The sequence below is a fragment of the Castor canadensis genome, chromosome 14 (genome assembly GCF_047511655.1).
Source record: "Castor canadensis chromosome 14, mCasCan1.hap1v2, whole genome shotgun sequence".
Classification (NCBI taxonomy): domain Eukaryota; kingdom Metazoa; phylum Chordata; class Mammalia; order Rodentia; family Castoridae; genus Castor; species Castor canadensis.
The window spans coordinates 89,489,968-89,510,238 of record NC_133399.1 but is presented as its reverse complement, the minus strand read 5'-3'; the positions used below and the strand labels follow the sequence as shown (position 1 = coordinate 89,510,238).

Sequence of the window (20,271 nt, the reverse complement as noted above, 5' to 3'; positions counted from 1 at the left end):
AAGAGGAGAAATACTCTCTTGACAGGTAACATGATCATTCATACAAATTCTAAGGAATCTACTGAAGAACTATTATCACAAATAAATATGGTCACTAAGATGACAAGATATAAGGCCAAATTACAAATAAAATTTATTTGTGTATACTTTCAGCAATCTGGAAATATCATGAAGACAATTGAATTTATCATAAGATTAAAAATGAATAAAATACTGAGGAATAGATTGAAGGAATAAAGGGTGAAACCTACACTTTGAAAATTAAAAATATTAGAAAACATTAAGAAATGGAAAAACATCCCATGTTCATAGGTCAAAATATTTAACATTATTAACATACAGGTATACTTCAAACTGACTAACCTATTCAATGGAATTCTTATCAAAATCCTAGCAGACTTCTTTGTGAAAACAGATATGACTATTCTAAAATTCACTTAGAATTGTGGGAGACCTACAACAGCCAGAAAAATCCCAATAATGAACAACAAAGTAAGAAGATGCATACTTTATTATAAACCAATTATAATCAAGACAAGTTAGCACTGGTAAATGTATAGATATATAGAGCAATGGAATAGAATCAAAAGTACAGAAATGATCCTATATAACCTAGGTCTATAAATTATCTATAAGAATTATAAGATACTCAATGGAAAAAGAAAATTCTTTCAACAAACAGTACCAGGAAAACTAGATAGTAGATGCAGAACAATAAAAACCAACAAAAAATGAATGGAAGACTGAAATCTAAAAGCTAAAACTCTTGAAAGAAAAATAATGGTAAATCTTCATGATATTTAATGTGAAAAATATTTGAGTTGATAAAAATATTATTAGATATGACAGCAAAAGCACAAGCAACAAGATAAAAAACATAAATAAGCAGGACTTCACCAAAATTAAAACAACTTATACTTAAAAAGACATCATCAAGAAAGTGAAAAGACAACCCATGAAATCAGGGAAAATATTTATAAATCATATATCTGATAAGGGTCCTATAACTAGAGTACATAAACAACATTTACAATTCAACATCAACCCAACAAATAAGTCATTTGAAAATATTGGCAAGTTATGTGAATAGACATTTCTCCAAGGAAGATATATAAATGACCAATAAACATATAAATAAAACATTAATTATTACAGAGATAAGAAAATAAGATATTACTTTACATCCAGCTGGGATGGGTGGAATTAAAAACTCAGAGAGAAAACAGAATCTTCATCTGTTGTTAATTAAAAATGTGAAATGAAACTTTAGTATAGTCTCGTAGCTTCTAAAACAATTATGACTGGGTTTACAACACAACACTTTCAGTCCAATGTATATATCCAAGAAAATGAAAACCTGTATCAATACAAAACTTGTACATGAATATTTATAGCAGCATTAGTCATCATAGACAAAAAGAAGTCACTACCCAAGTGGCCACCAAGTGATGAGTATATTAACAAGTATATTCATAAAATGGAAGATTATTCAAGTATAAAGAGGAATCATATATTTAGGCATTCTACATCTTGGCATATGTTAACCTGAAAAACATGCTAAGTGAAAAAAAATTACAAAATTCCATATAATATGTGATTTTATATATATATGTATATATGGCCATACTGGGAAAATCTTTAGAAACAGAAAGTAGACAATACTTATTGAAGTCTGTGGGGAAGATGGAGGGAATTACAATAATAAATAAACATAGAATTTCTTTTTGAATTGGTGACTTTATTCTAAAATTCATTGTGCTGATGGTTTCAAATATTTATGAATATGCTGGAAATACTGAACTGTACACTTCAAATAGTAAAACAATAGATGGTATGGCACACCGAGAAAACTGTTTTCAAAAAGATAAATCACTCTCAATTTCTCCTAATAAAATAGTTTTAGTGTACTTTTTTATTTTTACCAAACCAATTAATTTCTCTGGTAGACCTGATCATGTAAGTCAGCGCAGTAAGTACTAATCTCTGGATTAGTTTGTAACTGTTATGTAGTGATAAGTGCCTATTATTTTTGAAGTGTGAGATTTAAGTATCTTAGGGTCATGAACACAATTTCTAACAAAATTCCATTAAAAATCTGAACTTCTGTGGAAAAGATTGTTTATTATTCTCTGCAGAAGTGGAGAATTTAGTTGTTGGGCACATATTTTAAAGTATTTTATCATTCTAGCTTAAATTTGATCCCATTTGATAATAGCCTTAGTACTTCCACATTGTTAAATTCTCTCTGATCTCATATTTTCTTCCACTCTCTGCCACTAAGTCTGCATAAGTATTGATGTCCTCAAATTCTAGTCACTCTTAAACTTCTAGTTTCACTCAACAAAATGCCATCAATTTTCTTTTGCCAAAGTCACTAATGATTTCCATAATGCCAATGTCCAATATATTTTACAATTTATCTTATAAAACTTTACAGAATCATTGGATACTTTGGCCCTCTTTTCATTTTTCAGCACTATTGTCTCTGTTTCAAGGAATAAAATCTCTCTTTCCCTCTCCATGCCTTTTCAGTTTTCTCTACAAAATGGCTCCTCACTATCTGGTGCTACACATTAGCTATTCTTCTTCAGATCTGGATGCAGTTTCTTCTTTGTATCTACCCTCTCCTTGATCTAATCTACCAAGGCCTGTTAATTCCTACTCTAAAATGCAATGCAAAGTATGTTTTCAATGCATGCATTTCTCCTAACCTCAACTGTGTCCACTATCAATTCTTAATTAGAATCCTAGAATTAGCCCTTTAATTGAACTCCACACATTTGCTCTTGTTCTTTTGAAATGCATACAGCAGGGTAATTGTGAGCTTTAAGAACTAAGGCAGAACACTACAAACCCCTGTGAAGTACTTATCTTTTTTGGTGAAGGGGAATCCACCATGTCCAAAATTTATCTTCATTGAGGAAAAATAAGTCCTTGGAATCAACACATGTATACCTTCTCAGATATATTTACAAACAACCACATGTATCTTTCCCCATTATTAGTCTCTATTTTCTATTCATTGCTTCTATTTCCTAGTTTGAGAAATTATATTTGTGAATTATTTTCTTTCTCTTTTTTTATTATTGAAGTACTTAAAAGTCTCCCTGTTGCACAAGAAAAGTAATGGCTCAGAAAATAGAACATCAACCTCCATATTTTGATGCCTGCCTCTCTCTGTCATCTTCATTTTTACTATGTTTCTGCCATCTTATATAAAACACATAGTTTCATGAACATGAAAAATTCTTTTGTTCCTTAGTACGAGCATAAAATATATTAAAGTGTTAATCATATTATCATATAAAATGTTAACATATGTAAAATATTCCTATATATTAGGTAACAAAATAAAAAATTAATTAACTGATGGATAAATTGATGAATAAATAGTGACAACCTATTTCACTCAAACACACTCATGTACACTTGGCAGTCCAGACTCATTTTTCAGACCTGTCAAAGGCAAAATAAATTACTAGTTATCACTGCTTTATCAAAGCCAGTGACATGGCAAGATTAGAAAAGAAAATCTGAGCAACTAAAGCCAGCCATTGAAAACCAAGTATGCTGCCATTAAAACAATTACTATGTAAATTGGTGCTTGGAAATGACTTACATAGATATGCTCTATAATATACTTGTCACTAGCCAGATGTCAAGTTGACAGTCCTATTTTACTATTACTGAGAATAGAGCACAGAGAAATGTAGCCGAACTAAAATGTTTTTTCAAGAAATATTGCAAAGACAAAAGGTAAAAGAAAGTAAAGAACTTTCTGAACAGGCTTGTCCCTTCATAAAGATGGAAAAAAATTGCTAACTATTATGGCTTGTGTCTTAAATATTCCCTAAAGGCCCATATACTAAAGGAATGGTGGCCAGCCTGTGGTGCTGTTGGGATGTGGTGGAACCTTTAAGAGATGAGGCTTAGTGGAAGGAAGTAGGCCATGGCAGGTGTGCCCTTGAAGAGGATTGGGACCCTGGCTGCTACTTTTTCTTTAGCTTTCTGGGTACCATGAAGTGAGCAGCCTCTTTTACCATTGATTACTTATTGATGCAGGCCCAAAGCAACAGGGCCAAGTGGTTACAGACTGAAACCTCTGAAGCCATGAGCCAAACTAAATATTTCCTCCATTTAAATTGTTTACCTTAAGCATTTTATCACACTCACAGATATCTGACTAACATATCTACTATAATATTATAAACTATTTTGATAATATTGTTTTGGAAATCTGAACTTCATAAAATTAAATGATCTAAACTATTATCTCTCAGATAAGCCATTTTACAAGACTTTGATAGACTAGGAGATGATAAATTAACTACTTAACTTCTTAATTAGTTTGGACTCTAAGGTGCTAATACTGGTACTTATAAATGAACTGTAACCAAGAAGTCAACAAATAACAGAATTTCGAATTGATTTTTCTCCCATATATACCCTAATGAAAATAACTGGAACTAAGTTAACGTTCTTATTCTTTATCACTATTTCAGAGAATTCCCTCAATTTTTCCAAAACAGCACAAAATCATAACTAAAGCAAGCACAAAATACAACTCCCTGCCTGTTGTTATAATTATGATACAATGATATTTAACATAGTTATTATTATATGAAAAGTGTCCTAAGTATCATGTTTCATATACAAAATATATTATATATATGTGTATAGATATATGTAAATATATGGAATTAACATAATTGTAAATATGTTAACATAATTAAGAGATCTTTACAAGAATACTATCATTCTATTTCAGATTATTTCATGAGGAAAGGTATAGTGAATGATGCTATATATTTGACATGCTGATATTATTTGTTAACAAATATGAAAAATGTATATTTAGTGAAGTCATGTAAATGGAAAATGTTTCTTTGTCTCATATTAAATGGAAGCACAGAGAAGTGAATTCACATAATATTGAAGCCTCCAAATACAGTGACTAAATACCGAAGTTAAATTTTACTTTTTGAAAGGATGTCTTTTACATGGTATGTTCCAGAGATTTTCACAGCTAACCTCATAATAAAACAAGCTATACTGAGGTGTATAGCTGGTAATCTTTTGTTATTCAACATTGTAATTTTACTTTTTAAAGTGCAAAATGTTTTGTTACTATAAACACTATTGACTTTTGTTCTGTGATACATTTAAGTTACTTGGAAAGAGTTTGTACTATCAGGCTTTGCTTTTAAGCTATGTTAAAGTTGTACTAAATCTGTATTTAGCTAATTTTCCATACTGCTTAGACAAAACCCTTCCCTCACTCTACCCAATTCTCCTTTTTCCCCAGGTGAGGGTTGCCCATGTAAGGTTGTCATGTATTTGCATTTATTAGTGCATAAGTGAAGACATAAAGGGAATTTGCATACCTCCTAAATTCTCTCTGTACAGCTCTCTCCTTCAAAGTACTCTATCCTGCAGATCCTGACCACCTTGGTCTCTGCAGAATTTTGGCTCCATTTTCTTCACTCAGGAAATTACTTGGCTCTGCCTGTATTTATCATAACTTTACCATGACCTGGAATCTTAGGCTAGAGTAAACAGAAAACTGGTTTTGTTTTCGAAAGACCACTATATTTTGTTGCTTGGTATTCCAGGTCTTGAAAAAAACCACATTATTTCATATTTTAAAATCGGGCTTAGTTGGTTCACATGACAATGTAAATATCAATCTGCTTCTCCACTTGGCTAAAAGAACAAATCTCAGTAACAACTTATGTAGAAATAATACCAGATGGAAATAATAATCTTCATGTGCATTAAGATGCAAAACTAATAAAGGAGTGTTGTGTGCAGTGGGCAATAAGTCTGCTTATTTTATCCTCAGAGTAATGGAAAGTCAGTGGCCCTTAGGGTCTACCATAGTGTGGGTAACTGTCTCCCAAAACCAATACATTGAAGTTCATTGCCCGGATTGCAGTGTTATTGGGAGGTACTGGAACTGTTGAGAAATGAGGCTATAGAAGGAATTGAGTCCTGGAGACATGTTCTTGAAGGGGACACTGAGATCCCCTGGCCCTTCCGTTGCTATCATGACTTGAGCAGCCTATCCTACCACATACTCTCTGCAGTGACGAACTGTGCTGCCCTAGGCCCAAAGTACAGGGCCAAGCAAGCTGAACTGAACCTTCTGAAACTTTAAGTCAAAATAAAATTTTCCTCCCTTCTAAAGTCGATTTTATCAGGTATTTTGCCATAGTGACAGTTAACCCTAAGCCTGTTAACTATGCAAATAACAGCTATTTGAATAATAATACACAAATAATAGTTCATCATGCCTTTTTGTGGTAGTCAATTCTCATTCTTATTATTAAGTAATTTATTTCCAAATATATTCATAGAAGATAGAATGTATATTTTACAAAAAATATGTGAGATAATAAAATAATTGGCTAACCCACCTTTAAATGCTATAATATTTATATAATTTTAGTTAATCTGATTAATATAAACATGTCTAAAAAAGGCCAATTCTAATCAAAAGTGAAGGATATACAGTTCTCATTCTTTTTTCTCTTATCTTGCTGTGTAAACTAGAAATACTTCCCCCAAATTTTACACTTCGTATATCAGTGCCTCGTCAGTATATCACTTCTTCACCCAGAAAAATGCTTTGTCAATTCAATTGAAAAATAATTTAATTCAACTCTCTAAAATTCTAAGATTTTAATTCCTAAGTAAATAAGGGATTAAACTAGACAATTTCTTAAGTTCAATTGCACCACTTAAATCCTCTATTGCTCTGCTTTTGTAGATGTGGACCCTAAATATTTTATAGCTGTTGCCTATGAAGAAATTGAAATTTTTGCATTAAATATAATCTAACAGGTAATTTCATTTTTTCTTTTTACCTGGAAAGAAGGCAGAAGACTAAAGTAGTTGTGTTTGTTAGTATTATTTGCCAAGTATTTCTGATTGTTTTCATACTGAACAATGTAACATACAATACAGGCCTTTGTGCTGTTGGAGTGGTTCTGACCAATGAGCTATAAGCAGAAAGCAATATGTCACTTTAGGAACAGACCATTTAATTACCAGCCTGAGAGTCATCAGTGTTCCCAATTACATCTGGCACACTGACTTCAATGGTCAAGGTGTTGGCTATTCTCAAAATTTGCAATGAGCAGAGACCCTTCTGCCTACCTGCATTGGATGGGTAAAGGAATATCACCTTCACTGATAGAGATTTATGGATGATTATAATCACAACATAACATCCTGACTGATACTGCTATATGTGACAAAGTAGAACAAAAATTGTAGCCATACTTTGGAAAAAAGTTTAAAAAATGATCTAATGATTGAAATATGCAAAACTCTTATTAAAAAGTTAAAATTGCAGAATTTGCATTTTCGGAGAGAATTTTGACATTGTTTCCAAAACTAGACAGGCAGCCATCATCAATGAGAAGGAATGCAAAAAAAGAGACAGAAAGGAGCACATAGGATCTTCAGAACTTCTCATGAAAGTTCATCTAAAATACACACAAGTAAATTTAACACTGATATATGAATGTCTCTATTATACAAAAAGTAGCACACTATTAATTCTAGCATGTATTTCACACATTTGTAATTATAATTTTTTAATATCTTCCTACTATTGGAAAAATACTTATTTTTTGAAATCAGAGAAATAGTAAAGATACAAATTAGTGGACCCACGAACAGATTAAATGTTAACTATGTTTTAAAGTAAACAATGCTGTTATACCAATTATACTTCTTAAAATCCCTCAGTTCCATGAGGCTAATATAGAACATCGGAAAATATTTGTGTATTCTGCTTTGGAAAAAGATAAACTTCTGTTGAGGTTTATTTTCATTAGTGGGAAATGTTAAGCAGAATGTTTACAAACCAACTTGGGCTTTTTGTCAGCTTTTTAAGTGTCCTCACCATTTGTCATTTCTCTCAAAAAAGTGTTTAAAGAATTTAAGCCATTTCTTTTGTCTGCCTGATGCATTTCAAATTTGAAGAATTAATTTTTTAGCCACTAACATAAATTTTTGCTCAACAAAGAGGTATCTCTGAACCATTCCTAAGCTCTAAGTTAATTTTATGCAAATGCTTATTTGAAAATAATACAGTAAAATGAAGTGCGGTAATCATGGGTGTTTTACCACATCCCCACAAACTTACTGCAACAAATGTTTTAAATAGTTCTGGTTTCCTGATGTTTCCAAATTTGTAACCATAAACATAAATTGTGCTTGACTTTTTTAGTTTTTGTTATTCTTTAATTTTTTTGCAGTGCTATAGATTAAACCCAGAGCCTTGTGCACACTGTAGGAAAATGCTCTACCATTGAGCAACACACCCCACCCTTTTCACTTCCTAAACAGTTTCATTTTGATACATTGACTTCATATTTAACAAACCTCCATTTTCAATCTGACTTTACATTGAACCTAAAGTACACAGATGTAGATTCTTAATAAACCTCTGGATTTGCTTCAGTATTTCTAGTAATACTGAGGGGCAGTCATCTGAATCACAACTCCTTGTGCCTGTGCCTGCCTTTGGTAGTGAATTCAATCTTTTCTCAGGCAGTTTCCCTGCTAGAATGATTGAATATAATTCAATCAGATTAAATACTATGACAAAGAAGCTGGTTTTCATTAGAATAAAAAGTCAAATCCACATCCTCATTATTTTTTACCAGAACTATTATAATCTCTAATCTTTCTGCTTCTAGTCTCTGCCATCTTTAATACATTCTGTGCCCTACTGCCAGAGAAATATGTAAACATGGTTCTCTCTTCCTCATGATTAACAGCATTTGAAATACTTCACATTGACTGCAGGCTAATGTCAAAATGCCTTAGAATCGCTTTCAAGATCTTGCATGATCTGTTTTCAACAAACAGACTCATCTATAAAGACTTCCCTAATTCTTTCAGACAAACTTAGTCACACTTCCTTCAGGCTCTCATTGTCAGTGTGCCATCTATTATGTCACTTGTCTCATTTGGGTCCAATCATTTTATACATCTGTCCACTGCTCTGTGAACCCTTAAGGTAAAAGATGTAATTTATTCATCTTTGTATGCTAAGTTGTCTCTCATTTGCCCTCATGCTGTTCTTGTCACTCCCACTTCTCTACCTATTTCCCTAGAGAATTTGATAGGTAACAGAGTAACAATTAAAACAACAGTAATGTCAACAATGGTTAGTCTTTATCAAACTCTTGCTATGATCAGATGTATTACCATACTAAGTGCTTTGCATTGATTGCCTAATTTAATTCTTAACACATATGAAGAAGATATTATTTTGCTCCCACTTGACCCCATATAAGAAAAATAATATTACAGAAATTTATATAACTTGCCCATTATAATACAAATAGTAGGTGACAAAGCTAGCATTTGTACTTAGATAGTTTCATCTGGAAAATGTGACTATTCAATGTTTGAGAAAAACTCATCAGGAATGAGATCATAATAACTTTGTAATGTAGCCTGCCTAGTTAAAAAAAAAAGTTACACCTACTTAGGTAAAGAAGATAATTGAACTACCTGTAGTCTACTGTTAGGATAAGTCCATTTATACACTGTACAAAATCCTGAAAATTGTATTTCATGGACAAAATTATGCATAATAGTTAAAAATTTAAAGTGGTCATTAATTTCTGATATTTTAAAAAATCTTATTTTATAATCTCAACTACTCAGGAGACAAAGGTAGAAGGATCTCATTCTGAGGTGGCCAGGGCAAAAGCACAAGACCCTATTTTTTCACATTTTTTATTGTTGTGCTTGGTGAGGGTACAACATGGCATTTACAAAAGTTCTTACAATGTATAAAATATATCATACTTGTGTTCACCACCTTCACCATTCTTATTCATCTCTCCTCCCCCCACAAGACACCATTTTAAGATTATTTTTAAAAAGTAAAAGGACTTGGGCCAATGTTTTTATGGCAAGTGCTTCACTAGGTCCTGAGTTCAAACTTAAGTACCATTTAAAAAAGTATTTTAAAGTATTTCCAAGTATAAGAATCTTTGAAACTTTATACTCAACAAAATAAGTGTTGCTTAAATAATGTGATCATTTGTAATTAAGAGACTGCCCCTGACAGTCTCTTAATGTTTAAGATTGAGTTCACCCAAGAAACAGAACTTAGGGCAAAAATTTGGCTGCAATAGTTTTAGAGCTATTCCCCTTCTACGAAGTAATCACAGAAAGTATTGAGGCACACAAGGAAATGTGAAGACATAAGTCAGACAGAAGCCAGTAGCCAGTAAAAAGAACATTGTCCAAATGCTTATCACTGAGGACAAGTGAGGATCAGTCCTGCTGAGAAATTCTAGGAGACAATAGAAAGCACACTTCAATGTTACCCCATAATCAAACCATTTACTCTCCAAATTCCATTCTTCACAGCCTAGAATTTGTGATTTGCCCATTGTGCAGAAATGATTGAATGCATTCAGTTTTCTGTTTGCTGAAACCTCTCATAGGACCCTCTTGGTTAGTACTGGAATGGTGAGCATTAAGGGGATGGAAGTGCATGGGCTTTATCTGCTATGGCCTGTCACTCACACAAGTCTCTTCTTCCAGCAAAACAAGTCTTTATCTTAAACTGTGCACACATGCCCATAGATAGATAGATACATCGATGTATAGATAGATGATAGATAGACAAAGAGTTGTGTATACAGTATATCTGCGAATGCTGTATTCCAACTGGATGTCACTTTGACATCTCAACCACAGCACTGACAATGTCAAACTTACTAGCTTTACCCTCAACCCGTGAAACCCTAAAACGTGCCCCTCCAGCACCCCATTTTTATGTCAGTGAATCAGTCATCATTTCTTTAAAAAAATGCAGTCCTTCTTACCTATTTCTCCAGTTATGAAGTCGTGTCAATTCTATGTATGTCCTGAACCTGTCTTCTGCAGTCACCTTCAACTCTCACCTGTGTCTCTACAGCACTTGCCACAGTGGATCAGAGGCCTCTCTTGCATACTCTTATAGCACGCTGTTAAACTTCTACACTATGCACGTCATTTAAAAATGTAAACTGTTTGTCATTCTGTATTTTCTATTATATTGCAAATGTCTTAAAGCTAAGAACAAGGTTAACTCATTTTTTTGTTCTTTGGATATTGGGTTATTTCAAACACGTAGTAAATAATTGTGACTTGAATGAATAAATGAGTGAAAGTAATCCCTTCATATTTCATGTATGGTGATGCTTTGAAGTCATGTGGATAGAAATTATTAAAAACATTTTAAGAGATAAAGCCTTTGAAGCATAAGATTAATATTGCGTCTTTTTGTGTCTACAATTTTTGTGATTGGATTTCACGTGGCTATTAAACTTCTTAAAGGAATAATCTTACTGGTAATTTGCAGAATATTACTCTTAATGTAATTTTGAATTAATTAATAATCTATGGGTATGTGCAAAATCTTGCCTCAATGTTTAAAAAAAATTCCTTCTTAAAAATATCACTTACATTCCCCAAACATTGTGAGGTAAGATGGTTTGTGCATTAGGTGAAATTACCCTGAATGCTGCCATATGTATGTGCAAGTATCATAAGCTGTTTGCGTCCTTCAGAAAAATGGATGCCTCTACATAATTATCATCAGGTGTGCTGAATTACATCACCCCTTTTTGCCAGATGCATTCATTATATGTGAAGGCATCTGCCTCATTAGATGTCAATGAAAATACTGGCAGATCTAATACTATATTTTTTGCCACTTAAGTTATCACCAAATGAATTTCATGTTTTTACAGTACTTTATTGTCCATATATTGGTATCATCTTGATGGTTTTCTCAACTCTTTTCATTGCCTTCGAAAACATCATAATCTACTTGTTTGGTAAATATTGTTAAACACTATAAATTTTTAGATTAAGTAATTGATAAAGGGCAGAATTAAATAATGTCTTCTCAAATTGCCTTATACTGAAAAAAATCAACTTGTGATTTCTTTTTAGTTTCCATTAGTAATGTAATAATGTCTTTGTTTGTATCTTAATGCAATCTTTCTATAGGGTGTATTCGTAAATGGCCATTTATTATTAGTATTTTCATTTATTCCATTGAAAGACTGTGGGGGTTTTTCCCCCACAGAGCCATAAATACTGTTAACCTAATGAAATAGTCCAAAATCAAAACTGACTAATTAAGCATGATTACTGCAGAAGCTCAATTTTCAAACTCTTCAGGAAACCTATATGAACCTTAAACATATAGTCAATGGAAACAATTTTGAATCATATCATTTATTCTTGTTTCTATTATACAATTATAGGGAAAATGTCCATTGACAAGAGCACATCCCAACATCTTGATGTATGTGAGTGTCCTTGATTCAAAGAGAATAAAATGATTTTGTTTCATTAAGAGTATGAGAGTGGGCAATTAAAGAATCCATGAAGGAGGAGAGCAAATATGATGTACAAGCTGTGGTTGGAAAAGTATTAGACATAATGAATAAATAGTGGTTTAAGATGTATTGTAGTTTTGCATTTGACAGAGCTTTTTACTTCCTCCATCATCTCCAGCTGTAAGCACAAGATGTACCTGGAAAGGCTGCCAAACACCAGCATCATTATCCCATTTCACAATGAAGGATGGACTTCGCTCCTGCGGACCATACACAGTATAATTAACCGAACCCCTGAGAGTCTGATAGCAGAAATCATTCTAGTGGATGACTTCAGTGATAGAGGTAAGGTGCAGTTGATAACATTTTATCAGACAGTGTTATCACCCACAAAGTCATTAAGGGTTTTAAAAAAACAGAATTTCTTTTTTATTCCATCTGAAAGGTGATTATATACTTTTATCTATGTTGTGATTTCTGAAAATCTTGGCCAATTGTGAAAGAAACTTAACGAGACATTAGTGGCCACATTTGGGAAGCCACAATAAATTTGCCTTACATTTTTGTTATAAATTAGACAGGTGTTGGCAAAATTCCTCAAAGTCTACTGATAACTTCAAGACAAATGTTACAAAATATACTGTTATAAGTGCATACTTACATACTTACATGTCTACTCTGTTATTTACCTGCATAATATTATCTCTAGTTTGTGCCTGTGTTACTTCACAAATATTAGAAATAAGGGACAAATATTTTTCCTTCGCAAGTCTAGCTATTTTATCACATCTGAATAATAACAAAAATAATCCAGTGTAAGAATACATTAGAAAACTCAACATGAGTTTTAATATTATTATCATTCTGGTAACACATAACTCAGTTTATAAGACAGGATAAAATTTTGAGAGTCGAAGTTCATGAGTGGTCTTTATTCCCAGTAGAGAGTTAATTCTGCAGAGGCTGCAAGTCTCTCTTACTCAGTTTGTGTGAACACAGAGATGGAACCCTCTCTGCTCTAATGATGTTTGTCTCTTTGTGATTAAAATTTTTAATCTTATAGCATATTTCTTCTTATCTCTGCATCTAAGAAAGAATGACAATAAAATAATTTGTTTGAATATTATTGTATGTCTCAAAAGAGATTTCATTTTGAGATTATATGTGTTAATTGAAATTCTGAAAATTTCATTTGCAGCAAAACATCGTTTTTATAGTACTCAAAAATTGTATAAAAGTGAGACTACTGAAAAAGTGTGTTTAACAGAATTATAGTCTTCAATGATTTATTCTGAATACTGATTTGGAGCCTAACTGACAATAAGTGAAACATGAGGTTTTTCAGCATTTATCTTTAAAGCACCAACTTGCTTATTTTGGTTTGATCATGTCTTTTGGTAGGTATACATTCTATATTACCTAAGAAAGATAAACCTGAAATTCTGAAAGATTTGAAAAAACAATTTGGAATTGCATGCATGGCACAAGTGGTAAAGCATCTGCCTAATTAGCACAAGGCCCTGAGTTCAAACCAATACCATACACACAAAACCCTTAAATAGCATATTTCATTTATTTTGCTTATAATTGAGGCTATGTACTTCAAAGCATTCATTATTACTTCAGCCAAAACTATGTGCTTTATTTAGCTTTGTTTTTAAAAAGTAGAAAAGAATAAAAATCTGTGGCTAAAGATCACCAAGTGAATGGCCTTTTTGGTTGACTGGTACCAATAGAAATAACACACAGTGTATCTTTGGATAATTTTCTACATAACTAACTTTGTCATGGAAAAGAATTTTTATGGAAGAATTTTGACCCAAGGGTAAGATAGTAAGAAACACTTGGTAGCAGAAAATTGTTTTGCAGAACATTGTTTGCTGAATATTTCTCAAAGGCATTTTCCAACTTAAAGTCTGTAAAGGAGGAAAAAATAATGTCACTGGTGTTTTCTTGGCTTCAAATCATTATCATCTTTGGTACAGTAGCAACTTTGATGGACCCTCTTTCTGCATTAAATGGTACCTGGAAAGTAAGTAAACTGTCAATGAAAAAGATATTAGTAGAATGGAAAAACAGAGAAGGTATTACTTGAAATAGTAATAGTAAGTTTTGCCTTTCCTATCATCAGACTTTTAAGGGTAATCAGAATATTAATGCTTAGGTAAAGCCTTCATTTAGATATTTTATTCTATTTATCATCAAGTTGAAAGTATTATTTCACAGTAAAGTGCAAAAGTAAATTTTGAAATAATAAGTTCTAAAAGCACTTCTGTAATCTTTCATAATACATTATAGTTATAAAGTTATGTGAACCAAGAAAGACCTTTCTTCCAAATTTTTGATTAGGACTATAATCTCATTAGATAAAATTACTTGTGTATGTTATGTCTTGCATAGATCTAAGGAATATCACTCCTGCTCTGAATTATGGAAAATATGTACAATTAAATACTCCAAGTCAAAATCCCATACCTTTTATCTACTGTATGACGTTGGGAAACTAACTTTTCAGTGCCATCGCTTTTTTATCAAAAGGAGAATGATAGTGATTCCTCATAGAGTGGTTATGATAGAGAGCTTTCATGGATGGTGGATTGAATTGACCTCTCTGCAATTGATTTCAACCAAATATTCCCCTACTACTATGATACAGTCTCCTTACTTTTGTGGGGAGATTTGTTCAGTTTCATTAAATCTACTCCACAAAAACTATCTATCTATCTATCTATCACCTATCTATCTGTCTATCTCTATCTGTCTACCATCTATCTGCAGAAACAAGTCATTTAGAGGACATGCAATGAATACTCATGATAATTAATTATATATTGGAAAAGTTAAGCATGCTTTCGCATTTAAAAATCACCAATAGGACCAATAAGCTATTATAAACATTCAATGAAAAAGATCGTGTTATCTACCTAAATAGTATAAACTGGCCTTAAATGAAAATGTAGAGAATCCTTTTTGTGATTATGTTCACTATCATGAGAGAAGGAATTTATTGCAAACCATCTCTTCTTTACAGAACTCCTAAGACAGAGAAAATGTTTCCACTCTTTGCTATTTAATTCTGACATATCTATATAGTTCTGTAATTAATACTGAAATCATAACCTTGTCATGAATAAAGTTCTTTTCACCAACTCCTTAAAAATCAGATTAAGCAACCTAGGCAAATATAAAGTATGTAAAGTATAGTATAGGAATTTATACAGAATTTGTTGTCTTTCTTTGGAAATTATTTCTGAAGTGTCACACTTTAAATTTATTTTCAGAAATACATTCCAGTTCCAGTTCCAATTCCAATTCCATTCAGTATGCAACTTAATACCTTTGCACTACACCTCTTCTTGATATTCTGTAATGTTCTTTGGCCAAAAGCAATAAAATTTTGACAAGACTTAATCAAAATTTTCTGCTCATATTTTATGTCTTCCAGGTCAGTAGAATAGCTACACAGGACCCCAAAATAGGAAAGCCAGGGTCTTAGCCATATTATTAGCACAGGAATCCCTATTTCCCAAAAATATGTGTATTATAGTGAGTGGGAAATTCTGTTATAAAGAATAACACTGAAACATTTTATAATTATGGATTAATTTACAACAGTTACTAAGTGATCCTAAAAATCTCCCTGAATAAGATTTTCCCAGTTCTCACAAGATTTTTTAAGTCAATAGCCTACCCATCAGTTCTCAGTTTAGCTGTTATTCATAAAGCAAGTTTGGTAAACACAGTATTGTTTTTACCCCTGAAAAGAAGCCTACAATTTCAAAAAACATGAAAGTATAGAACTACAGGTAAGTTTTCAACCATAGCTACTGTGTTTTTGCTATTTGAAGCTTACCAAAGTGAGTGAATGTGTTACTTTTTTTTCCAAGTAAGCTCTCAGAAATACATTTAACAACTTAACTTGAGGCCTATCATAAGGTTTCATGATGACTTTAAAGCAGAACTAATCCTGGGCTTATCTCCAAATTCCAGGCAACCTTAAAAGCATCCTCATAGAAACTGTTGAAATGTGTGAAATAAGCTGGGCTTAACCTCCGAGATAGGGCATATTTGAACCTGACAATTCTCTAAACTTTGCATGCTTCAACAAATTCAAGTCAAAATTAAGGATAGTTACAGGAAGTTGCTGACACACTTCCCTTAATGTGTTGCACACATGGAGGTTTTTGCCATCACCCAGGTCCACACACACAAACATGGGCTTGTATGTACACACTCACGTGTTCTTGCTGCTGCTTGTTTCAATTTCCTTGGAAAGAAAGGAAAGTAGTTGCCATTTGAGTTTTATAAAGATCTATTATTGTCTAGTATTTCTCTGGAGAGAAAAAATAAAAACTTAAACTATCTTTCCAAGATGGCAATGCCAGACATTTTAAAGAAATCCAACTTGGTTTCCTTCAAATACCATAGGCTCTTGCTACTCAAAGTTTGGTCCATGGAGGAGCATCCTAGCATCATCTTGAAGCTTGTTAGAAATGCAAGATCTCAGGCCTCATTCAAGTAAATCAGAATTTTCATTTCAGCAAAATCTGTATTTATAAGAAATAAGTAGCATAACCTCAACAATCCTCCTGGTTCTTATATATATTCTTAAGAAGTAAAAATTTCTATTCTTTAAGTTAGTGGTGTGTAGTTAACATCAACTTATTAGTATACAGCAGACCTCTATATTATTTTATGCAGCAACTATGGCTACATTTCATTACTAATAAGATATTAGTATATTATATTTTCCCATGTTTGCATAGTTTAATTTGCCTTCTTATGGAAGAATCTTATAGCATTTTATGTGTAATTTCAGGTTACACCCATTATCCCTCCCTTTGACAATTTTCCTTCTTTATTATGTAAATAATATATTTCAATAATTTTTAGATCTATTTTGCTTTAGAATCAATCAATAATATGCCAAGTTCAGAAAGAGGGAACAATATACAGACACACAGGTACACACACATATATCTATGTGCATGTACATAGTTGGAGGGAAGGACACATATACATTCATATGTGTAAATATTTGCATGTATTTATATATATAGAGAGAGAGAGATAAAGAGGAAAAATATACCAATGGTAAAAGAATTTCTATAAAGATCCATATTACTATAAAACCTTCTAGAGTCTTCACAGGGTTGAAAAGACTTATAAATCATTAAAACTGGAGAAATATTTTTAAATAATTTCACAAATGATAATGATTCATCTTGGATTTCAATCTCTAGCTTATAAAAATAGTCTACAAGTGTACATTAAGCAAATTTTCTGTAAGCAGACAAATCAGTTACAAATTTTATAATTACTCAAAGTTTGAAGATATCATTAGTGTGAAAGTTTGTAAAATAAATGAAGAATGGTAGTGCATTTCTATTTTATATTATAAAACACTAACACTGAAGTATATATAAAGATTCTGAGATGACAGTCAACAGAAATATTTTAGTGCTGATATTCCATCACCTACTTCACTACACCATGAGACAAGCAAACTTTATATGTCAGATTTATTGAAAGCTCATCACTGTTGGAATTATATGTATTTAGTATTCATATTTAAAATTGTGAGGATAATTGTATTTTGAAATTAAAATATAATATCAAAGTAAATACTAATATGTGTCAGGAACTAAGCAAATGTTACAAAATGGCATTTTCCACTTTTCTGCTCAGAAATTCAGCATTATCTGCTGAGTTGAAAGAAAGCTATTCTGATTTCTTGTGCTGTTTGTAATCATATTCCATGCTATTGAAATGTTTAGTAAAAAGATTCTAAAAACACCAACTAGTTTACTTTTGTGGTTGTAAGGAAATCCAGAACATTGAATGGCACTGTTTTTTATCAGTATAAATACAAATGTAAAACAGTAACATGTTCTCAAGTTCAGAAGAAAAATGAACTGGCAATGTACAGGAGTAAAAGCTACAAAATGTAAAAATCAACTCATGAGAGTCTTTTAACATTTACAATAGTTGAGTATTACCTATTACTGCCAGAATCTGCACTGAGTAGAATACGAGTCAGATGACAAGCACTCTGGGGAGTTCTCCTTCTTAATTTTGTTGAAAACCCAAACATACTCATTGTAGATGTCCACATAAAAGGCTTGTTAAGCCTTGCCATTGCCTTCATATTTAAAGTAGCTTTTTAGTGTCTCCCTTTTCTTCTAAAGTAAAATGTAAAAAACTTCTCACATTTTCAGAAATGTTACTGAGGGTTACACACACACATACAATCCTCATGTTAATACTACAATGCTTTGTTAGGATAGAAACATGTATTATACAAGTTCTTATTTCACAGATTGGACAAAACATTATGACATAGTACAAAGGCATATAGTTTTCTAATGAAGTGTTACATAGATTTGCCCTTACAATACTGACAGTTTCAGACACTCAAAGGTTCTTATGGGACTAATATTCTACTATGTCATAAAGAAGCTAATAGCATATCTCAATCAGCTGAAATTCTCTTCAGTTTTACTTATTTTAGGATTTATATTTAATTTACATAGACACATTTGATGAAACTGCCATGTGCATGGACATTTTTGCTTACTCAGTGTTAACAAAAAACTTAACATACTCTAATGTAGTTTGTTTGAGACAATGTTCTCATCACGATGGAATGTATCTATGCTATCTACCCTACTTTTATACAAATGTAAGTATTTTGGAAAATATGTGGTAGAACAAAGGAATACACTGCAAAGATATTACTTAAGCTTCATTGTCTAACATATATTAGATTGCATGCTATATATTACATATAGCATTGGAAAAGAATTCTAGAGTTGGAAAATTTTGCTATCATTATTTTTTTGCCTTGTTTTTTTTTTAAAAAGCATTCTGCATACTTGAATGAAATACACTAAGCATATCATTACTGTATTGTTATATAAATTATCATATAACACCAGGCGCAGTGGCTGATGCCTGTAATCCTAGTTGGGCAGGAGGCAGACATGGGGAGGATAAGAGTTTGAGGCCAGTGTAGGGAAAAAGTTAGTAAGACCCCATCTCAACCAGTAAAACTGGGCATAGTGGAATATCCCAGCAACATGGGAGGCATAAGTAGAAGGATCACAGTCCAAGGCAAATAAAAGTCTGGGTGTGTGAGTCAGGTGGTAGAAGACCAGCTTTGAGAGTCTGAGGTCTTGAGTTCAAACCCCATTACTGCCAATAACTAACTAACTAACTACTTAAATAAATAAACAAGTAAAACATTCTGTATGGAAAATATTTCTGAAGTTAGACAATTAGAGGGATATAAATAATTATGTTGGCTGTGTAGGTATCTTTTGTTTTTCAAACATTTTGTTTTGAAGAGGTGATAAATCTCATCTAATTGTCACTTTTATGACTAGCGTTTTGTTTTTCATAATTTTTTTCCCTTCTTAAATATTGATTTGAAGCATAAGAAATTCTCTTTCCTTACTGGACATTAATTTCTGATTTTGACCATTTCAAGTATTTCAATCTTTATGACCAAGCATCTGACAATCTATCTCTGGCTTGAAATGGTATCCTGGGCTTATGTTTTAAGTCAGTTCCTGTAAAGATAAAGACATCAGGTGGTGATGAGACATCTGGCTTTCCAGTTGCTTTCTCTGGAGGAACATTCTACATGGTTGAATTAATACAGGCTTCGCATAGAAAGAAATGCTTTGAAAAAACAAAAAAAAGCAAAACTGTTGCAGCTCACCAATGTCACAAACACATGACTTCTTCAAGAAAAATAAATTGTGCAATTCATTTTATGGCAGATTAAATCCCATTTATTTTCCTGCAGACAGCTGTTTTGAATAGGATGTCACTCATGTGAAACCATTTTATGGCTGTTGGGCTTCAGATCTTGGGCAGGCATAAGTTTCTCAGATGA

At 32.3% G+C, this 20,271-nt stretch overlaps 1 protein-coding gene across 2 annotated transcripts in view; it reads left to right on the top strand.

The window, feature by feature from the left end:
- The window catches only part of Galntl6 (polypeptide N-acetylgalactosaminyltransferase like 6), a 1,137,834-nt gene that overhangs the window by 473,530 nt on the left and 644,033 nt on the right, over positions 1-20,271 (top strand). For both annotated transcript variants that reach the window (XM_074054979.1, XM_074054980.1), the window contains one exon: positions 12,550-12,716. In XM_074054979.1, coding sequence (XP_073911080.1) covers positions 12,550-12,716 — 167 coding nt within the window. The remainder of the gene's footprint in view (positions 1-12,549; positions 12,717-20,271) is intronic.